The 21,639-nt window shown below is 40.1% G+C and overlaps 1 protein-coding gene across 3 annotated transcripts in view; it reads left to right on the top strand.

Moving 5' to 3' along the window:
- RALGPS2 (Ral GEF with PH domain and SH3 binding motif 2) overlaps positions 1-21,639 on the top strand; it is a 114,666-nt gene that overhangs the window by 16,858 nt on the left and 76,169 nt on the right. For all 3 annotated transcript variants that reach the window (XM_058029769.1, XM_058029771.1, XM_058029770.1), the window contains exons 2-4: positions 6,065-6,195; positions 8,815-8,922; positions 18,322-18,372. In XM_058029769.1, coding sequence (XP_057885752.1) covers positions 6,139-6,195; positions 8,815-8,922; positions 18,322-18,372 — 216 coding nt within the window. In that variant the 5' untranslated portion in view covers positions 6,065-6,138. The remainder of the gene's footprint in view (positions 1-6,064; positions 6,196-8,814; positions 8,923-18,321; positions 18,373-21,639) is intronic.

The following is a 21,639-nucleotide window of genomic DNA, read 5'->3' as shown; positions in this document are numbered from 1 at the left end:
TGTTACTCAGATTTTGAGCATAAATTTGCATTTTATTCTTCTGGTTTATCCGCATTATATACTTCTGGTTTATCTTCCTAATAGTTAAATATGGCAATTGTGTCCTTGTGCAGATCTCAGTTTCCTACCATAAGCAAGCTGAGGTCTGGTGGGTTCCTCTTAGGAAAGAAGTTTCACTGCCTTGAGAATACCTGCAAGCCCTTCTGTGCATGCATTTCATGGAAAAAATGTTTTGGAAACAAGGTGACCAGAACTGCATAGAGTACAGCATCAGTGTCCCTTTTGCAGGTAGTGTTGGTTCATAACTGATGTAAATATCTGGTTCTCATGTGGCTACTTCATGTTTACAGCTTTAGTGGCATCATTTCCAGCTGAAATTCACAGCAGAAATTTTACAGGAGTCAGCTACAAGAGCCCTTTAATGATTGACTTTTTCTTTTCATTCTTCTGTCCATCAGATAGTTTTATTTCTCCTGTATTACATTGCTTTCCTGTATTTCTAAATGTTTTTTGTTATAATATTTGTGGTGGTATTGAACATTTAATAACTTTTAGTAATCTGGTTTTTTGATATTATGCTGCCCTGTTTTTGTCATGTCTACCCAACATGTGTCTTCTCTCCTATCTCAGTCTTCACTAGTGGTAAATTGCCAAGATTCACACATCTGGAGATTTCATAGTGTGTGGGATTTTATTATTTTCAGTGATACATTTTCTGCAGGAGAATGCAGTAGTATTAACTTGCTTGAGCTTTTATGTCTTTTGTGGAAGTTACTATTTTTATCAGCTTTACTATCTTAATATCATGCCTACTGAAAACTGAATTCAGGTGTGGCTTTAGATGATTTTCATTTCTGTTCTTTGAGGATATTTGCATGTTGTCTTTATTTGTGCAGTGCAGTAACTGGGCTGGGTTTCTGCTTTGGTGGCTGGAATGTGAAACTGAAGGATGTCGTTTGGAAGGCGCAATTTGTTTTTTCTTTGTTGTTCTTTGCCTGTTCCTTGGTAACTCTCTGCTTCATTGTGGGTCTTTTATGTTCTTTGGATTCGTTTTGGTGTGGAGTGTGTGCTTTGCCTTTTTTTAAAATGTGTTTGGTTTCTTAGATTTTTTCACTGTGGGTTGTATTCGTCCTTAGCAGTTGTCTCAGCTTTTACCTTTTGGAGTTAAGTTTTCCTGCACTCTCTAGTTTCCACAAGATCAGGAGCTGAGGTTCATTGTGTCTGGAACAGATTATTTTGGTCCCTAACGTCTTGGGTAGTGACTCTGCATTTATAGTTAATGATGATCCATGCAAGGCACTTTTGTTTTCTAAATGGGGATCTGTGATCAAAACAAATGACACTTTGTACTGACATTGTGTGTAAGAATAAAAGAGGATATTGGTCATCTTGACTCTTGAGCTGTTCCTAAAACTTCAGTGTTTGTTTCCTCAAAGCTTCTGTACTGTTCTGGGCAGGAAGTTTCAAATGTAATTTTAAGGTTGTGTTTAATTTTAGGGTTGTCTTTTAAAATGCTGTTTATACAGTACTTCGGGGACAGTGTTTGACCCAGACTGAGCCAAGAACATCTGCTGTGGAAGGGAATCAGGTGTCAGTGTTGTGTTAGACGTCTGTGAGAGTCCAGTACTCTCTGCTCAGGCTCTTTCAGATATTCCACACGTGGAGGGTGGAATGCTAAATGCTAGATTAACCATTTGAATATGGCTGATGGTACAGAGGATTTCTGATTTAGCAGTGTGATACAAAATATGCTGAAATCGCGATGCAAATGCAAGTTCTGCTTAGCAAACTCCAGCAACTGCAGTACACAGTTTGTACACAACGCTGGTTATATCCCCGTGTGTGACCCGGAGTGTGCTCCCTGTCACGATGCTGGTGGCACCAGGAGGGAGTACGTGGGTTGGAGCCAGCTGATGCTCTGACATTCCGTGGTGCTGTGGGTTTGCTGCCCCGTGTGCTGCAGCTGACCCCGGCGCACGGTCACAGTCACTTGTGACACAGCGCTGGGGAGAAGCGTTTCCAGCCGCAGCTGATTCACTCTCACTCAGCTGGGCCGCAGTCAGTGCGTCTGGCAGCGCTGTTTGTCCGGAACAAAGGGCACTCTCTGCTCCCCTTTGTGCTGGGATCAGGTCGGCTCTGCCTCGGCTGGGCTCGGGCACACCCTGCTGCTGCTGCTGCCCCTGCTCGGAGCTGCCTTCCCTCGGGGGGATCTGCAGGGCAGCCCCTGCCTGGGAATGGTCAGCCCCACAGCTTGGGTGGATTTGCAGAAAACTCACTGGAGGCACCAGACCCTGCTCAGCTGTGCTGGCTTTGGCTGGGTAAAGTTCATTTTCTCCACAGTATCTGGTGTGGGGCTGTGTTTTGGATTTCTCTCTGTGCTGAGAGCAGTGTTGATACCACAGCAATATTTTGGTTACTCTGAGCAGGGCTTACACAGAGTCAAGGCCTTTTCTGCTCCTCATCCCACCAGCAAACAGGCTGGGCTGCACAACAAACTGGGATGGGGTATAGCTGGGACAGCTGACCCCAACAGGATTATTCTAGGTCATAGAAATAATAATATGTAAATCTGGAGGAAGAAGGTGGAAGGGATGATGTTTGGAGTGACTTTTGCCTTTCCATGTTACACAGAATGGAGCCCTGCTTTCCTAGGGCTGGCTGAACACCTGCCTGCTCATGGGAAGCAGGGAATGAATTCCTTGTTCTGCTTGAGCACGCGGGTTTTGCTTTCCCTACTGAGCTATCTCCATCTCAACCCATGAGATCTTTCACTTCTGTTCTGCTGATTGTCTCCCCCATCCACTGTGGGGGAGTGAGTGAGTGGCTGCATGGGGCTGAATTGCTGGCTGGGGCTAAACCACAACAATAGTCTAGGTATTTTCATTGTTTGGGTGTGATGAATATTTGTATCAGTATTTTTAGTTTGCTTTCTACTGTACAGTATGAGTGGCATGGTAGGAAGATACCTCACAGTGTGTCAAGGCTTCAGGCTGGCATCAATGCTTAGGTGTTTGTGCATCATAGAAACACTCTCAGTTCCACATGCAATTAATTTCTGAGCACAAAGGCATTTATTGAATGGGAGAGGAGAAACTGACTGGGAGTTCAGATTACTCAGTGTAACTCAGTTTGGTAATTGGAGACACGAGGTGGGCAGGGAACACTGTGACACTACTGCAGTGTGGTGACAGTCATTCCACAGACACAGCTGTGCTGCTCTGAACTTTCTGCTCTTGATCACTTTCTGATACTGCTGTTCGCAGATTATTTGGGTGTTGGGCAGAAGGATAGTATAGAAAGCAAATTATTTAGTTATTCCAGTGTGAGGATTTTTTCAATATCTGTCTCAAGTAACACATTGACCAAAACTGTTGCTATGACTGTTCCTGTTATGGGAGTGGTGATGTACTTCTGAAAGCTGCTAGACGTGAGAACATTGTGAAAGTTGCCAATTCTGGAACTTCAAAGTTTATAAATATATATTTACAGTAGTTCAGTACTAATTCAGCTCCTTACTGTATCTCCACAAAATAGGAAAAAGTATAAATATATTCAGGCATACTCTTGTAATGTGGCAATGGGCACAAAATTATCATTGTATGGACAGCTTTGTTAGGATGCAGCTTGATGGCAGATTATATATTTTATAAACTCCATTTTCTTTGCATGAAGGGTTTTTTCCCTAAGTGATTTTCTGCTTATTAAAAAAAAAATAAATTGAAAAAGCCAATGTTTGTGTTCCTCATAGAAGTCACTTCTCAGCATGGTGGCCTACACCTAACTAAGAGAGTTCTCTCAACTCCCATCACAGTAAGCAGGTAGAAAAGGAGAACCTGGATCAGTGTGCAGCACTGCTGTCCCTTCCTGGCAGATCCTGTGGGGTGGAATTCTGTCAGGGAATATGGGGAGGGAGTTCCTGTGAGTGGCTGTGGGTTCTGTGAGAGGAGCCATTGAGGAAACTGGGCTTGAGCATTTGCTGATACAGGAATTCATTTGCTCTTGTTGATGTGAGGCTGAGCTGCCAGCTCCATAGGCTTCTGTGATAGCTGTAATTTCTTTTAATTAACACCATCCAAATATTGCCACAAAAAAAAGCCCTCAGAGCTCAGGTTTTTATTTTTCCTTGCAAAGAAGGACATCTCTTATTCTTTCCCTTTTCACTTCCCATTGATATGGAGAAGGGGAACAATTGAAGCTGATGTGAGGCAAGAGTCAAATATATAACCTTTACTTAAGATTACACAATTTTGTCATACTTCCATAACTGTATCATACAAAGCCAAAGTACCAACTTTCTTTAAAAGTATAATGGTTTAAAAAAACCCCAAATTTTTAAAGGGTAGGGTTTTTTTTTTTTTAGCAGAGGAGATTACTTTGGGGTAAATTTACCATTTTCAGCATGTCAGGGGACCTGACACTGGTGTTGAAGATGTGGTACCTCTGTCCTCTACTGTCACTACATAAATGAAACTTGTAACACATCAGAGTTTCATTTCTGTGCTTTCCCCTTCTGTAAATGAAAAAGCTGCAGGAGAGAGGCACTGGGGAGCTGTGCATTTGGCAATATTCCACAAGACAATCTGAAGGGTAATTGAGATGGGGAAGGACAGGACAGCAGTGACTCTCAGAAGCCAGAGATGAGATTTTTTCCTTTATGTGGTCTGTAATTTAAAGCTTAAGTGCAGCTGAATGCATTTTCAGTGGAGGAATCAGTGTTAATTAAAGCATGAGGACTGGGAGTGTAACATTAAAATGAAATGTAGCATCCTCTCTCCTGTGAATGAGAGTTCTGTCAGTTTTCCCAAAACAACTGAGGGTGGAATGTGGGTGGCTGTGCTGAACAACTCCGATGGGACTGGTAATACTCAGAAATACCTGGAAGCTGTAGTGTGTGACTGGCATTTGCCACATTGCTCTCTTGCATTGCATTCTTATGGTGGCACTTTAAAATGTGAGGATATCTTACTGCTTAAATATTGCTCTTTTTCTGGGATATTTTCTTATTTAAATATTGCAGTCTCTTGCCTTCCAAGCTTGTCTGTCTGACTGACATACTTGGTTTAGGTCACTTGGAGATACAGCTTTTCAGATTATTTTATTGCATTCCTTAGAGGCATTCAGTATGAGCTGCTGTAAAACTGTTTTGTCATGTAGAATTACCAGTTACCTGTCACTCTCCATTTGTTTTCAGACCATGCAATACTCTGAATTAAACTACAAACCAAAAGTGAACTTAATAAACAGCAGCAACTTTGGAAGCACTCACCTGTGCTATAGACATAGATCCATGGAAGCTGATTTATAATAGTTTTCACACTAGAGGGCACTAACAGCTCATTAATTTAAGCACAAACCAATTTTTATTCTGTAACACTGGGGTTGGGTAGTCTTACAGTTTTTATAGTGGATGCCAAAGGGTTCCATTTCTTTGCAGCCTTTTCTCTGCAGGAATGAAAGTCATAGTATTCATGCAAGAGTGCATTAAAAGTCAGTGTGTGGAGTTTTCCTTTGTGTGTTTTTCTGTTTGGGTTTTTTTTTACTAAGCAGTAGTTTGGGTCATTTGTGGAGAAAATGATAAATTCCATTTTTACTTTTAATTGCTTTCAATGTAATAATTTTTGCTGAAAGCTGGTGAAGAGTCCTATAAGACAGGAAGTGAAAATACCTCAAAGTTACCTAATAGAGTTAACATATATACTGGAATATACCTTTTAAAGCTGGTAATAAAAGGGAGAGCAGAGTATGTGAACTGGTATTGCAGACATCAATTTGTTAGGGCTACTGCATATATTTACATATTGATTCCTGGCATAGAGAAAACAATAGGGGAAAAGAATATGGTAGGTCAATACTGCCAGTGACTGATGGATCTTAATGGATCCTTCAGTTTATGTTGGTTTTAAGTATTTTGGTAATCTTAAAATACAGGTCAGAATCCAAAGTCTGGACCTCAGAGTGGTGTAGCCATTTTGGAAGTCCTTTATTTTGTTAAGGATTTTAGGCACTGCATCTTGATGAAAAGCCCTGCAGAAAGTGCTTTGTGACACCTTTTTGCTCTTTGCAGGAATGGTTATTGGGTTGCCTTGGAGATGATCCTGCTGCTGTAAATGTGGGGCTGAAGATTCCTGGTGTGGCAGTATGGAGCTAATGAACGGACAGTCCAGTGGTGTTAACATTGCAGCTACTGCTTCAGAGGTAAGGATGGGAACCTCAGTTACTGCCTAACCATGGACTCAACTTTTACTTTAAAGTGCACTAAAATGTGAGTTTTTCTTTTAACAGCTGTCATCCAACAGACTCTTGTACTATGTGTTGGTTTCATACACTCCAGTTTAGTGTGAATAAAATGTAAAGTCCTGAACTTGGCATACCAAAATAGAGCATGAACTTGCATATACCATAGCCAAAGCTGACTTTTTCCATGTTCTCTTCCATCACATCTAGACAAGGAAGCTTTTCTTTTCAAGTTTTAACAGGAATAGACACTCTTAGCACGTTAAGCTGGCTTGGCAAGGCCGGTGGGAAATGTTCTTTTCTTTGACAGGTACTTGTAGTGTGTACTGAGGGCAGTCTGACACAGCAGCAGTGAATAAAGTTGTTCCCTTTGTCTCTTGGACTCTGTTCTGGCATAGGTGGGGATCCCTCCTGCCCATCAAAGCTTCTGCCCTCTAGAAATGAGCAGCTTGTGAGCTGAGTGTGTGCATCAGCCAAGCAATGGAGATTGGCCTCCTCTGCTGGTGCCTCTCAGTTTGAAGTGAATGTGGTTTTCCATTTGTCATCTGCTTGTTGAGGAACAGCCTTGGGCTGAAATTAGAGCACTACAAAGTCAATAGGGATGAGAGCCACAAAGTCCTGACTGAAGTTGCTTCCTCCATGAATCTCTGCACTGTAGCAGAGATGTTTGTTTATTTATTTACATGTTTACAGATGAGTTTTGATAGCAGCTATGTGTGGTGTGCACTTGCATATGGGAAATGGGGAGTACCACAACCAAGGTAAAAGACTCCAAAAAAATTGGAGTCTTGTGCTACCAAAAGGAACCAAATAATCTCCACCACAATTTCACAACTGTTGTCAAGAAAGCTGGCATTAGTGTCCAAGATCATTGTTTGTTTTTATATAGATTCTTGTACTCCTGTTATAATTGCTTCATGAATCATTGACTGCTTTTTGGCATGCACCTGAGAAATTTTCTTGGAGGAAAGCAACCTTTTTACTGAGCAAAATAGTCTTGAATGTTTATGTGACACCTGATAAAATTGAGTAACATATATTTTGGCAAAATTACATTAATTTACTTTAAGCAAGTGGTATTTTTTTTCTAGCTTGACTAAGAAGTAGGAAAGAGGACTTGTAACTGAAATGTTTCTGTAAGCATACTGGTTACTGAAAATTATGTCTGCTTTGGAGCTTTTGTTGGTGTTTTCAAAGGCAGATTTTTCAGAGAGATTGTAATATGAGTCTAATTAAAAGTGGACATCATTATTAAATAAGCATTTTCTTTATAATGTGTCCTTATAACAGAAGTGCTTGAAAATGGAAATGAGTTTATTTCAGCTGGCTGAATTCTCAAGGACCCCTGTCCACAGCCTTGAAAGCTTGCAGCATTAGCAGTGAAATGGCACAGACTCTCACAAAGGGCCTTGATTCTGCTGGCCACCCCAACAATCCCACCCTGTGCATCCCTGGCAGTGCTGTCCAACCCCTCCTGGAGCTCTGGCAGCCTCAGGGCTGTGCCCATTGCCTGGGCAGTGCCCAGCACCCTCTGGGGAAGAACCTTTCTTTCCCTGATCCCCAAGCCTAACTTCCCCTGACACAGCTTCAGCAATGAATAAATAGAATGTAGGTCTGCATCTCTGTGCTGGGGGAAGTGATTGCTCATAACACAGATGTATTGCTTTAATGTGAAAACTGTGTATGAAACATATGAAGCCAATATGAAGTGTTTATTTTTTGAGCCACACTTGTATTTTTCAAGGAAGAAAAGCCTGTATTTTAGAGATAAATGTTCATAGAATGGTATCCCAGGATCTGGTAATTTTTGCAAATGTCAATTACTGTAATTTAAAAACAACACTAAAATTCCTTCTGCTAAATGTCTTCAACAGGAACACATGTAGCTCAGTGTAATTTTTGTAAGCTTCCTTGTTTTTAAGAGAAAGTGGAAGAGAATTGATAACTATTACATTGAAGCAGACCTTGTCTTTTTCCTTAACTTTGTGATATTTTTTCTGTTTGAAACTCAGTGTGACTGTATTGCTTTTGTTGATATAGCTGCTGTTATTACCATTCCTGTCAATAAAATTGGAATTTAATTATGCATTGAAATATAACTATTGTGTTTTGAGGAATTCCTTTGAAATAATGGAATTATTGGGATTGGAAGGGAAGGTAAAGCCCATGCACTGCAGGGACACCTTCCACTGTCCCAGGCTGCTCCAAGCCCCATCCAGCCTGGCCTTGGACGCTTCAGGGATCCAGGGGCAGCCACAGCTGCTCTGGGCACCCTGTGCCAGGGCCTGCCCACCCTCACAGCAAAGAATTTCTTCCCAATATCTAATCTAACCCTGCCCTCCTGCAGCTAGAAGGAAATCCATAGAAATCCAGATGTCACTTTGAGGGTCTGATTGTTTGCAGTCCACATCAGGAAAAAGTCTGTTTTGTGACTGAATTTGAAATGATAATTTACCCAATAGAAAAATTATGTGAACAATGACGTTTGGACAGAAATTTTGCTTTTGGGAGTGTGAAAAAGAGAAGACAAAAAGAAGAGGACAGGTCCAAAACATGCTCAGTGTTTTTTTGTTTCTGCAGAAGAGTAGCAGCTCCGAGTCCTTGAGTGACAAGGGTTCAGCTGAACTGAAGAAGAGCTTTGATGCAGTGGTATTTGATGTTCTAAAGGTCACACCAGAGGAATATGCGGTAAGCAAGTCCAGGAATTCCAGTTAACTTTGTGTGTGACTCTCCTTTGCAAATTTTCCTCTGCTTCTCTATTTCTGTGCCTTTTTTGCCTAATTTCTGTCATACATGGATTTTAAAAACAGATCCTGTTCTTTAGTTCTTCATTGTCTCTATTCTGTTTGAAATTTGAATTGAAATTAGTGGATCTTTTTGGGCTCTGCTGTCCAGGTATTTTTCATACTCTTATATGTAGCATAGACCAAAGATTCTTCATTTATGTGATGCAATTTAATTCTGACATGCATATTTTAGTTACAAGGCTATATTTGATCTGTAGTTGGGTTTTTTTCTGGAGCTGTTTTAATTCTTAGCTCTGCTTTTCTAGTTTTCTTCTTTTGGCTGCACAGAATAATGAGATGTTTAACCAAAACGTTGGGTGATTGTTTTGTTTTGTTTTTACTCCCTGTGGAGGTGAGGACAGCAGATGGTCCCTCTAAGTGATTCAAGTATGTTGCTAGAAAGATTGCTAAGCTTTTAATGTATTTCCAATTCAAGTGATGAGATTCATGAGGAGTTGTCCTGGGGAGATTATTGATATGGAGTAATACATGTCACAAAATATTCCCATTTAGTTTGTTCTGGTTTGTAATTGTTAATAACTATTTCAGTTAATTATTAATGGCTCAATTGATTTGAATGAGAACACTGAAAATTTAAAGCAGCTGGATTATGAAGTGGTACTTAAGCATTAAATTCTTCTTGGCTAAGGATCATAATTAATTATGGGATTTATTCCTGACTGAGGCTCAAGTCATGTGGTTTGGGCCTCTTCCTTGCACTGTTGTCAGGAACAGCTGGGCAATGCATCACCCACTTTCCATGGGAAGATATTTTTTGGGGCTGGCTGTCCTTCCAGTTTTATCTTATGATTCCTGTACATAAAGTAAACCTAACTTAGGGAATCTGGGGCTAGGGACATGAATTCCAGTGGATTATGCATTCAGGCCAGAATGAGTTTGTTGAATGGCTCTACTATTTACCAGTGGTGGATGCTGTTGGGCAGCAGAATGGATCAGTCAGTCTCTGTGGAGCTGCTGTCACTCCCTTGGACAGCAGAATATACAGAGGTGCCTTGTCACAGAATCACATTTCATAATTCTCGTGCTCCACCATCTAATCCTTCTTCTCTCAAATGCAGCAACCTTTGACTCTGTGTGTTCTAAATGTTACCCGCTTAAGAAATCTTGGTTAGGAAAAAATCTGTATCCAAATCCAGTGTTTTTCTTGTTTTCATGTTACACCTCAAAGTGGGTAGAGTTCTACTCTCCAACAGGAATCTTTTAATTAAGCATTTCACATTACAGTTATGAAGCTGTGCCTGTATTTTTGCTTTCTATTACTAAGCATAATTCTGCTGTTCTCTCAGTCCTCAAAAGAAACATTTTTGCTTTTAACCTTTTTCCTTTTAAAGTATCTAGTTCTTTGTAGCAGGTTTGATTTACTATATATCAATATGAAACTTTTTGCATGTAGAATTCTGAACAATTGAACAAAATCATCAGTATTCAGTCCTTTGGCAAGGAAAGAATTGATTTCATTTCTTTTTCAGTGTTTCTTTACACAGCTGCACTTCTTTGTTAATGCTTGTTTCCCCAGGCATGTATCTGCTTTTCCAGTAGCACCTTTTTGCTTTGAATACCATCTTTTTCTGATCATTTTTGCTGAAGGTTATAGAAATAAATAAATTTTTGGCAAAGACTTAGGTATCTTGGAGGAAAAGTATCTTTGACTCTTGTTTTTATTTTCTTGGCCACTTCTTCCTCTTCTTGGGTTTAATCCTGCTACAACAGAGAGGTGTAAAATCTTCATCTGGGTTTCAGTGTGGATGTGAAGGCCACCAGAGTGATGCAGTTGGGCCAAACTCGTGAGGATGCAAAAATGTGTGAGATTTCCTGGTGGTGGGTAGTACCTCTTGGGTTGGACATGGATATGCTCCCAGTTGCTTTTTAAAGTATGAGAAAGCTTCTCATGTAGTGATAGCTCTTACAGAATGGATCCAGTGCAGGCTGCAGATATGTCTCTGTGACAGCTGAGTGAATACTGTTTAAAATAATGTAATTTATTTTGAAGTGCTAAACTGGTGAAATAATTTGTGGGCTACCTAAGTAGCTTTTGATTGAGAGGAAAGGTAACATGAACAAGCCAGTAAAACAGCAATAAAAGTAAGTTGCTGCACAGGAGGTAGTTAGGCAGCTGTCTAAATAATGGTTAGGAAGGGTTGGCTCCAATGGAAGAGTTCCTGAGCAGAGGTAGTGTAAAGGTGAGAGTTCACTGATCAGGATCAAGTCAACACAGACATTGTGAGGTCCCATCCTGTACCTTGTGTGATCTGTTTTGATCAGAACAGGTCCCTGTGCACACATGGGAGAAGTACAGTTATGAAAAAGAGGAAAAATCTGAAAGTTAATGAACTTTGAGATATGCTGGAAGTAAGATCCATGCTAGTGATTTCAGTACCAGTGAGAGACACAGATGTATTTTCAGTTCCCACTTCTCAAAGACATCATTATCATTCCAAAACTCTCTCTGTTTAGTCGTTTAGTGGGTAAGAGACGAGTTGGACAACAAAAGGTTATAATCCTGGATTTTCAAGAAGCTGCTACCAAGCCAAAGAGAAACCTGAGTGCAGATAGTTTTGGTGATTTTATTCCCATATTCTCCCCTTTGGCAGTCATCTAACACTGTCCTGAGTACACAGGAGGAGGGCTATTTCATGTAATGGTCCTTTGTCTCTTAAGCAAAAGTCTTCCAGCCCTTCAAGGGGGCCAGTTGGAACAGTAATGGAAATTCTTGTTGTAATAGAGGTGTAAGAGTCAGTTATAACCTTGTCAGCAGCTGGGTGGTTTTAATCCTTCCCAAGACTGAAGGCTGCTTTAGAAAGGGCTGAGTTACAGAAATGGGTGAGATCTTCAGGCCCTGCTGCTGTTGCAAATTTATAGTTTGCTTTATCACCTTGCAGTTTACAGAGAGCTTCCAGGGGATGTATTGAATACCTGAGTGTTGCATGGATTTTGGGGAATAAGAATCCCATTCAATGAGTATGAAGTAGTGTCAGGATCTCCTTTAGCTTGTCACAGTGACCCTGAGATGCATTAGAAAATTTCTTTTCCCAGCCTGGCACTGAAGAAGGAGTCAGAGCTCTTCATTTCTCGGTCTCAAGGTTGTTTATTCTATCTTATCTATAAAATTCTTTCTCCTGCCCTGCTGAGGTCTTTCCAGCAGGACAGTTCCAGGCACTCTGCCTGCCCCAGGGGCAGTGTTATGTCTTTATAATATTTACAATTACTTTCCAATACCCATCACCTGTGTTAGACAGTGAGCTTCTACTCCAAACCAATCTGTAAGTGCCAACATCACAGCAGAAGATGGAGGCCAAGAAGAAGAAGGAGAAACCTCCATCTTGCTCCCTGAACCTCCATTCTAAAAACCCCAAAATCTACTTTTTCACCTTGTGATAAATTCACTGTCATTCTACTTAATTTGTCATGGCTTGCAGATCTTCATCTAAGGTTGGTAACTTGCTCCATGGGTCATAATCATAACTTGCTCCATAATCATAATCACAGGCATTCTGGGCTCTGTGCCAGGGTCTGTGAGCCCCCTGGCAGGGGTCTTGGCTGCTCAGGACAGCCAGAGGGATGTCCTGGGTCCTGACAAAGCAGGACACATTAAGGACTCAATGGCCAGCTTTGTAGATGGAGCTAGGAAGGAGACCATCTCTGATTTCAAGCCCTGCTTTTAGGCTGGTCACTGCCCAGTTCCTCATTGCTGGGCTGGGAGCCACAGCCAGGCTGGTGCCAGCCTTGCCCCGTGGTGTCTGGCCCTGCTGGGGGGGCCCTGGTGTGTCCAGGGTCGGTGTGGTCGCAGTGAATGCTCCCCATTTTCATCCCAGGAGAAGTGTGGTTTTGAGCACACAGGGCACAATTTGTGGGGCAGGGATCTGTCAGTGGTGCAGTGGCAGTGGGCAGGGGAGGCTGGTGAGGCTGAAGGAAAGAAGGAGAATGCTTGGGGACATGAGCTCCAAATTAAGGAGCTGGCCAACCTCATGAGGTTGAGGAAATATTTATTTTTTGCTTTACAGTAAATTCTTATTCCTTAGACAGCTACTGTTTAATTATTAGACTGTTTATTACTTTTTGACTCACTTTTCCATTTTATACTTTGACTTAGCCACGGTGGTGTAAATATTTGAGGTAGAATTAAGGGAAGCGCAGCTGTATAAATCCATTGCTTTTTTTTCCACCTAGTTATCTAAGAAGGATTCTTTATTCTTTGCCCTAGTCCCTGGAAGTGCTATGGAGTAAGCTCATGCTAAAATGTATGTGTATTTCTGTCTTTTTAATTCCTGTGAAGCTTTGTCAGATGGTTGTTGGAAGAAAATGCTGCTTATTTTGGAAACAATGTGAAAATAGAGTTTATTTTAAAATGGTTTCAATGAAACAAGGAGGAGTTCTTACTGACAGTGAAATATCAGGTTATCTACATCCTGCTAGCTTTACTTCACAAAAGAGTATTAGAGTAAATATGTTGCCAATGAGAGCAAGAAGAAGCAACTTAATTACAGCATGTGGAGGAACTCTTAATGATAAAAATTTTGGAGTGGTCTTGGTGAGAAAACAAGTAGAGCTTCAACACAGGAACTGGAATCCCTTGGTGTTCATTCTGGACAGCAGAATTATTCTCCTACTGATGCTGTGCTTAACAGAGGCTTAGCTATTTTTTCAGTGAGCAAAATATCCTGGCAGCCTAGAGAGACAACACTATGCCAAGTTGGAAGGCTTAAATATAATTCCTTCTAGAAATTCAGATTAAGGAACAATTTATGAAGTGCTGCTTCAACCAACATGGCTTCAAGTAAAATCAGGTGATGGCAGTATTCTTCAATGACCAGAATGCAGACATTTGACTTTTCAAATTTCAAACAGAAACTGAATTTGTTTTTAGACTGAGGGTTTTCTGTCTGGGAGGGAGCAGTGGGGGAAGTGCCCTGTCCTTAGGGTAGGTACATGGCAGGAAAACTTACAGTACATACAGCAAGTGGCCTGATAGAAAGAGTTCATGCTTGAGAAGGACTAAAAAAGTGGGAATATAGCCCAGGTCCAATGAGAACTTTCATACAGAAATGTGGAGAAGAGCTTAATGCAGTGGTCTTAACTGGAACTAGAAGTTCTTAAGTGACAAGCTTTTGTGGAAGGAGAGTAATCCATGTGCCCTCATAGAAAAGAGAAAGAATCAGGAAATATTTTTGAATTTTATTTCATTAAGCTTCTTCATATTCCTCAAAGAAGCAGCACAGAGAAATGTAATTCTGAGTTGAGTATAAAATTTCTGACCCGGCAGACCTCCCCGAGAGAGGGGTAAAAGCTCTTTATAAGAAGCTGTGTGGTAATAATTTTAGTATTTTGAAGTACTTAATTGTTAACAAGTCCAGCTTCTCAACACCCATGAGAGCTGAAATATTTTTGCACTTGGCTGTTGAGGCTCCCCGGGCAAGGTCTTTTCTATACATGCAGAACTCCTGTGGCTGTGAAGGGGTGGGGAGGTGTCTTCCAGCAGCCATTTCACTGTGTTCATTGGAAAATGATCATGCACCCCTTTTGGAAGATGGTTTTGCCTTTTACAGCTGTTCAAGTGGTTGAGAATTGGGAAAGGTAATTGTGATATATTAAAAACATACCTTTTCTACTTATATTCTAGAGCTCTTATCTAGGATCTAGGGCAAACAGAAACAAAATCTCCATTCAGCTCACCCTGTGCAATGATGAAATACTTCATTATCTAAATGAACTTAGTAGAAATATCACTTCTGGGAAGAGAGAAAATACCATGTTTCCCTATCTCTACATAATCAGAATGCTTATTTAAATGATAAGTAAGGACAAGTTCACAGTTTTGTACTGCACATGTAATTATTTTTATTTTTTTTAAATCTGTGCAGCTGGCAGCTCTAAAACCAGAGAAGTTATGGTTGGCGTGCTTCATGTAACAAGTTGATTTGAACACTTATAATTTTTGGTTTGAATATTAAAGCATTAAACCACATTTGGGAGAGGGAAACTCTCCAAGAATTTGTATTGGCTGGGTTAAGGAGCTGGAGTGAGAAAAGTTAGTGCATTGTATCCCTCTCACTTGCAGAAACCAAACTAGGGGCTTTGTTTATTGGGGTTCAAATTCCCCTTGAGAGGGTCGGGGCTGAAGTTTTTTGTTGCTGTTAGAGTTGAGCAATGGCACATAACATAAAACTCAGAAATTATTTTTGAAGCTTTGTCATTTCAAGTGCTATTAATTAGAGTGCCAGCCTTTCAGTCTGCTTTATTTACTTACTTAACAGCGAGCGAGCACGTTTTACAAGAATAAAAATTCAATCATTAGACTTATAAATATAGACTTATAAATATGAGCAAGTTAATGTTTCAAGAAATCTGTTTTGTTAAATGTAGTTTTAGACTCTAATGTGAGTTATTGTCATATCTACAAACTCAAATGGCTTTTTAGCAATCAGCTTAGATATTCAGCTGTCAGTGGCTTGGTTCATTTGAATTATGAGCAATTTACTAAGCCCTGGGAACTCATAATGGAAATTTCAAGCTTTCTGAGAAAGGAGCTGCAATAATGGGTATTTCTTGAACTAGTGCTTCTGTGATACAGTGTTACTTAAGGTTTTAATAAAAGCAAAAATGTGTCAACAGAGCAAGAAAAAAAAACCCATCAGCCTAATATCAACATGGTGCTAGAAGAAAGGAATCTCTCTGTTAAAAGTTCCAGAGGTTTTTTTAATTGTCAGACTTTTAAAATATTGTAATGTATTTAATAGCAATTTCAAATATTTTTAATAATGACCACTAATCCTGAACCCTGACACTTGTGTGTTTTTTCAGTGTTAAAATGTCCTTTTTAATATTCCTGTTTTAAATTTATGCATTTATTTTTATATATGAATTGTGGTGTGAAGTTCTGATAATAATTTTTATTTCATAAGTATTTTGTATTGATCCCATCTTAAAGTAATAATTTGTTCAGAAGTCACTAGTGAAGCAAGTCAATTTAGCTAGGGCAGTTCAGGCTGATGAAGAGGATGGATTCTGGAGGGCTAGCAAGAAAGACAACATTTATTTTTAAGTCTTCTCTCTTCAGTGTGAACAAAGAATCAATTTCCTGGCTTATTTTTGTTGTGCTATTATTGCAATCTTGTTTTAGTGAGGAGGATTTGCAGTGAAATGTCAAAAACTATTGAAATGCCCAAGTCTTTTGTAAGGATCTTTTAATGTGCCTTCTACTTGAATTTTATTGAACTGCCCATTCTTTTCATTTTATCTTCCCAAACCCAACCAATTTTGCTATTAATTTGCTTTACTGAGGAACATAATGAAGCACCCACTCAGTCACATATTCACCAAAAATAACACATTTCTGAGGAAGCTTGATAAACTGCACACAAATGGGGGACTGGAGAAGGAGTTCTGTGGCTGCTCTTCCAGGACTGGGTTCCTCACTTTGCTGCCACTCTCCTCACACTAGCTGTGCCTGGGGTTGTGATCCAAGGACAGGACCCAGCCCTTGGCTTTATTGACCCTCATTGATCCAGCCTGTCCAGATCCCTCTGCAGAGAGGGATATTGGCCATTGATCCAGCCTGTCCAGATCCCTCTGCAGAGAGGCATATTGGCCATTGATCCAGCCTGTCCAGATCCTCTGCAGAGAGGGATATTGGCCATTGATCCAGCCTGGCCAGATCCTCTGCAGAGAGGGGTATTGGCCATTGATCCAGCCTGTCCAGATCCCTCTGCAGACAGGGATATTGGCCATTGATCCAGCCTGGCCAGATCCTCTGCAGAGAGGGATATTGGCCATTGATCCAGCCTGTCCAGATCCCTCTGCAGAGAGGGATATTGGCCATTGATCCAGCCTGTCCAGGTGGCTCTGCAGAGAGGGATATTGCCCCTGTTGGCCATTGATCCAGCCTGTCCAGATCCCTCTGCAGAGAGGGATATTGCCCCTGTCGGCCATTGATCCAGCCTGTCCAGATCCCTATGCAGAAATTTTCTGCCCTCCAGCACGTCAGCATTCCAGCCCCACATGGAGGTGTTCAGGAGAAAGAGCACTGGAGCAGAGAGCAGGAGGGAGAGTGTGTAAAAGTGAAACATATCAAGGGCTTGTTACTTCTCTGGTGTTGTACTGCAAAATACCAGGTGATTGTGCCAGGGTCTTGGCTACAGACAAATGATATATATATATAGTTTTTTTATGTGTATGCTTGGTTGTCAGAATTCCTATCTAAAAACACATTTAGAGGTCAAGATGTGCTACCAAATATAGATTGGGTTGTCTTTGCAAAACACAAAATCTTGCCTCATTAGAGCAGGTACATCTCTGTAGTTGCTGACTTTCACCTAGAGCATCCCAGCTGAAATTTTCCTGCAAGGTTGGCTTTCTCTGAGGAGCTGTTCCACCATCCATGGTGGCATCCAGTGGCAGCTGTAATTTGTGGGAATCACAAAGCTGTCAGTGTGTACCTTGGAGTGTATATATGGGGCACTGCTGTTTTCAAGGAAATGGGAATAAAGCCATGCAGCTGACAGCTCAGGGAACAGAACAAGGTCCCTGGATTCATTATTTAAAGAAAATTTGTGATATCTAACTCGGATGGCACTGGTCTTTCTGGGCTACCTTTGAAAGAAATGGTCTTTTTTTTCTAGATGTATAGGCTGTCAGCAATCCTAAAATGTGCAGGATTAATAAACTTAAAATAAGGCTCTGTGAATATATTTCAAAATGCAGAACCTGGTCTTTGACTTTACTCTTTTCAAAGCTAAGCAAACATACCAGAATGAAAATGCACTTATTGACTCTGCCTTGCTGGGAAAGAGATGACTGTGTTGAATTTGAACTGTTGCTGAGCAACTGAACAATTGCTTTGCTTTGTTACTCAAATATGGTTCAAGTATTGATTGAAAAGTTGTAGGGATGTTTCAGTAGAGCTGCGTAGCTGGGCTGACATTCAGAGTTTGGAGAGAAGCTACCCTTGAGCAACTGCAGTCAGTTCCTTGTCTTTTTAGGGAGGTTATGTGCCTTTTCTGAGTTCAAGCTCTTACTTGCTCATGTAACTGCAGGACTATGCTCCTGAGGATAATTTCTCATAATTTGTTTATTATTTGTGCATGTAAAGCTGGGAGCACATTTTTCTTTGGTTTTGCAGTGTGACCCTGTGGTAGAAGCTGAAACCTCTGAGATTAGGAAGCAAATGAAAGCCAAATAAGAAAAGAAAACAGAAAAAATGCAGTTCTTAAGCAGCACAGTACCTAAATTGAATGCAAGGTTAATTTTGATCTTAACTTTTGTTTTCTTGAAATTTTTATTCCAGGGTCAAATAACACTGATGGATGTGCCTGTTTTTAAAGCAATTCAGCCAGAGGTAAGTATTTCCTTAGCTTTGTTTTTCAGTTTAAATAAGAAAAGTGATGCCAGAGTATAAAATCTGGAATTGCCAAGTGTATGTCTGTAAATCTTAATTTTTGTCCCACTTCATACATTTCTGAAGCAGATGGCTTTTTAACAGAAAAATATCTGGAACTAATAGCCTGTTTGGGGACTGATACTGGTATTTAATTCAGCTTGTGCTGGAGATGAAGCATGTGGGATTTAGTGTTTGTGAATGACAAACATCCTGATTTGTTAATTCTGATTATAATGTTTTAGGTTTCAGCTACTGATACGTGTTTTAATACTTCATCCTGTCCCTTGTTTCCAACTGCTTCACTTCTCCTTTGGCAAAATGAAAATGGTTGCAGTGGCATTCAAGATGTGTGTGATCTCTTGGGATAATACATTGATGATTTGTGTTCTCTCATTTGTTTTTATGCAATGCCATATTCCTTTCAGGTTTTAGCTGACTTGAGCTCATTTCAGCATCTTCACAGTGACTATAATAAATGATCAATTTGTTTTTCCTCATTTCTGTACCATCGGCATTTTCCTGTGGGCATTGTTTTGCACTTTGAGGGTTTATTTTTCAGTTTGTTGTGCATTTTATCAGTGCTGTGGAAGTCTTTCTCAGGTCATCAGTCACTTCAGTCCATTACAAACTATTTCACTGGCAGCAGGTTTGTTATGTCACTCTTGTGACTGCTGAGGAATGTTTTGCTTCAAGTGGAGAAACCAGCTCAATCTCTTGGCTGTGATTATTGATTTCATCATTTGTCTTACCTGGGAATTTTTTTTAAGGCTGCTGTTTGATCTGTACTTGAAGATGATTCAGCTTTCATAGTATTTCCACAAGATATTTCCCAGCACTTGTGGATCTGTATGTGATTTTTGGTTCATTTCTTAGTTGGTTGGTTTGGGGTTTTGGAGTTTTTTGTTGGTTTAATCCTTCAGAGAGTTTTCCATTTGATCTGTTTGAACCTACATCACAGCAGTACTTAACATTAGCAATAGTACACAGACATGCATATGAGAAAAACATATAAAAGAGTCAAATAAAAGGGCAAAATGCTTTAAAGCTTTGGAGAAGAGCTTTTAAAAAAGAGAGATCCAATTGGAGGATAGGATAAACATATTCTGCCAGTTAAAGGCACTCCAAGGCTATTCAGAAAAAATATGAGAGTGTAGGCAGATATACCTGCAAAGTAATTATTTATAAGAATAAGAAAAAATCAATAAGAAAAATTGGTGTGATACCTTCAGTGGGAAATATCCATGAGGAAGGGTGGCTGATGTGTCTCTAAACTTTGTTCATCTCCTGAGAAAAAGGGCTGTAGAGATCAGCTCTCACATCAGAAAAGGCTAAATGCAATTAAATTGCTTTTCTCTTGGTTTGCAGAAGGGAATATCAGATATGGAAGGCTTAGTTTACCTCAGGGCATCTTGACAGCAGGCTAATGAAGTGGTGTAGATTTGTGAGCTTCCTTCAAGTTTCTACCAGCCTGTGCCATATCCATGTCTTGATTCAACTTGTAGATCTTTATCCATCCCTTGGCATGTGCACTCAAGCAGTGTTGAGTCTGTAATTAGAAAACAAAACACCATTGAGCTGATTTCACCTGTATGAAAGGGCTCCTAAACTGAGTCTTCAGTGAGTGACTGAAAGGCATTGATAGACTTGGGGTTTTTCATTCTGAATACTGATACTGAATTTCACAGCTCTCATCTGTGTGCATGGTGGGAGATGATGAGCAATGTTTTGCTCCAGTGTGCTGTGATTTAAAAACAAGGTGTTTGTTGAAATTTGTAATTTACCAGCAAATCTTCATTACACAGGTTGTAAATCTCCCTTTGCTTCCCAAACTGCAATGTGGTGTCTGAATCAAATTTTTAGCCTTTAATGTGTGTTTATTTTCTCAAGTAAAATTTCTGAAAGATGTACTCAGAGATGCTTTATTTTTTAATTGCTGGTGATGAATTTTCATTTTTAGGCTGTGTGAGCAGTATTCTTTTAATATCTTTTAAATTATTGTGTTGCACCTTCCTCATTGTGTTAAAATATTTATTAAATTAGTACAGGTAGGTTTTTTTTTCAATAAAAAGCAATACCAGAATTTCATCTTGATTATCTTAACAAAAAACAGAGCTTAACAACACTTTCCAAAGCAATATGTAGCAGTTTTTGTTTTAGCATCAAAATCAATGAACATGCTCACAGTACACTTAAATACTTCAGCAGCCTTTTGCCTCTATTTGAAGTAAGTAAATAGAATTATTTCTGTTTATATTCAAATTTCTTAGCAATATTGTGGTTTCACACATGTGCTCAAGTTCCTGCACAGTGCCCACTACAACTCAGCATTTCATGCTTGGTGGAAAAACAGACTGGAAGCTCACAGAATCTGGGATTAAGGGAAGTGGTGGATCCCTTTACATTGGGGATGAGCCAGAAGCAGGGACTTGAACCATTACATGGTCAGATTCTCTGTAGTGACACAATCCTCTTCCTGAGCTGTGTGCAGGCTGTGTCACTCCTGGGTTCTGGAAACCACCTTCCTTCTTCCTTAAAAACAACTGCAAGTTGCTTCTGAGAAAGGAGAAGGAATTACTGGTTGTTTGCTAATTAATAGTTAATGGGCTGCAATATAAGAAATAAAGGTTATAAAGAACACACCTCTCTGACATAAACATCTGTCTGTAGGAAAGCAGCCAATTTGCATTTTAATTTTAAGGGAGAAAAAAAAAATTACAGAGTTCTCCCAGTCAGTCATAAGATTTCCTTCTCTTCCCTGGGAATGGTGAGTGGTATTTTGGTTTTTGTTCTCTCTCTTGGAGTGGTTGTGGCTTTCTAGAGAGCAGTGACTGTAAAGCTCTGCCTTACTGTAAAAGAAAGGAGGCTTAAACTTGCTTGGCTGTGCTGCTGGTAGTTGTGTTAACATTAAATAACAGCCACATGACCCCTTGCAGAACACATCAGCTTGCTTTTTTTGGAAAATCTGATCACTTGCTTTACATGTTTTAGTATGTCATCCAAAATTATTTGCCCATGTGTTCATATTGAAAATCTCTGCTGGGTTATTGTCTTTAACCTCTTCATCCCCTCTGCTTCACCAGACTAGGCAGTGAAAAAAAAATCACTTACCGAGTATTCTTAATCTCTGCTTACTCTGAAGTTGTAGAATGGTTCCACTATTAATCCTTGCTTCTTCTCTCCTCTTTTTGAAACTTTCCCTTTGACCTAAATAAAGGTTTTTGTGAG

The sequence above is a fragment of the Melospiza georgiana genome, chromosome 9 (genome assembly GCF_028018845.1).
Source record: "Melospiza georgiana isolate bMelGeo1 chromosome 9, bMelGeo1.pri, whole genome shotgun sequence".
Lineage (NCBI taxonomy): Eukaryota > Metazoa > Chordata > Aves > Passeriformes > Passerellidae > Melospiza > Melospiza georgiana.
Note: the sequence above shows the minus strand (reverse complement) of the source record. Positions and strands in the feature narration are given on the sequence as shown.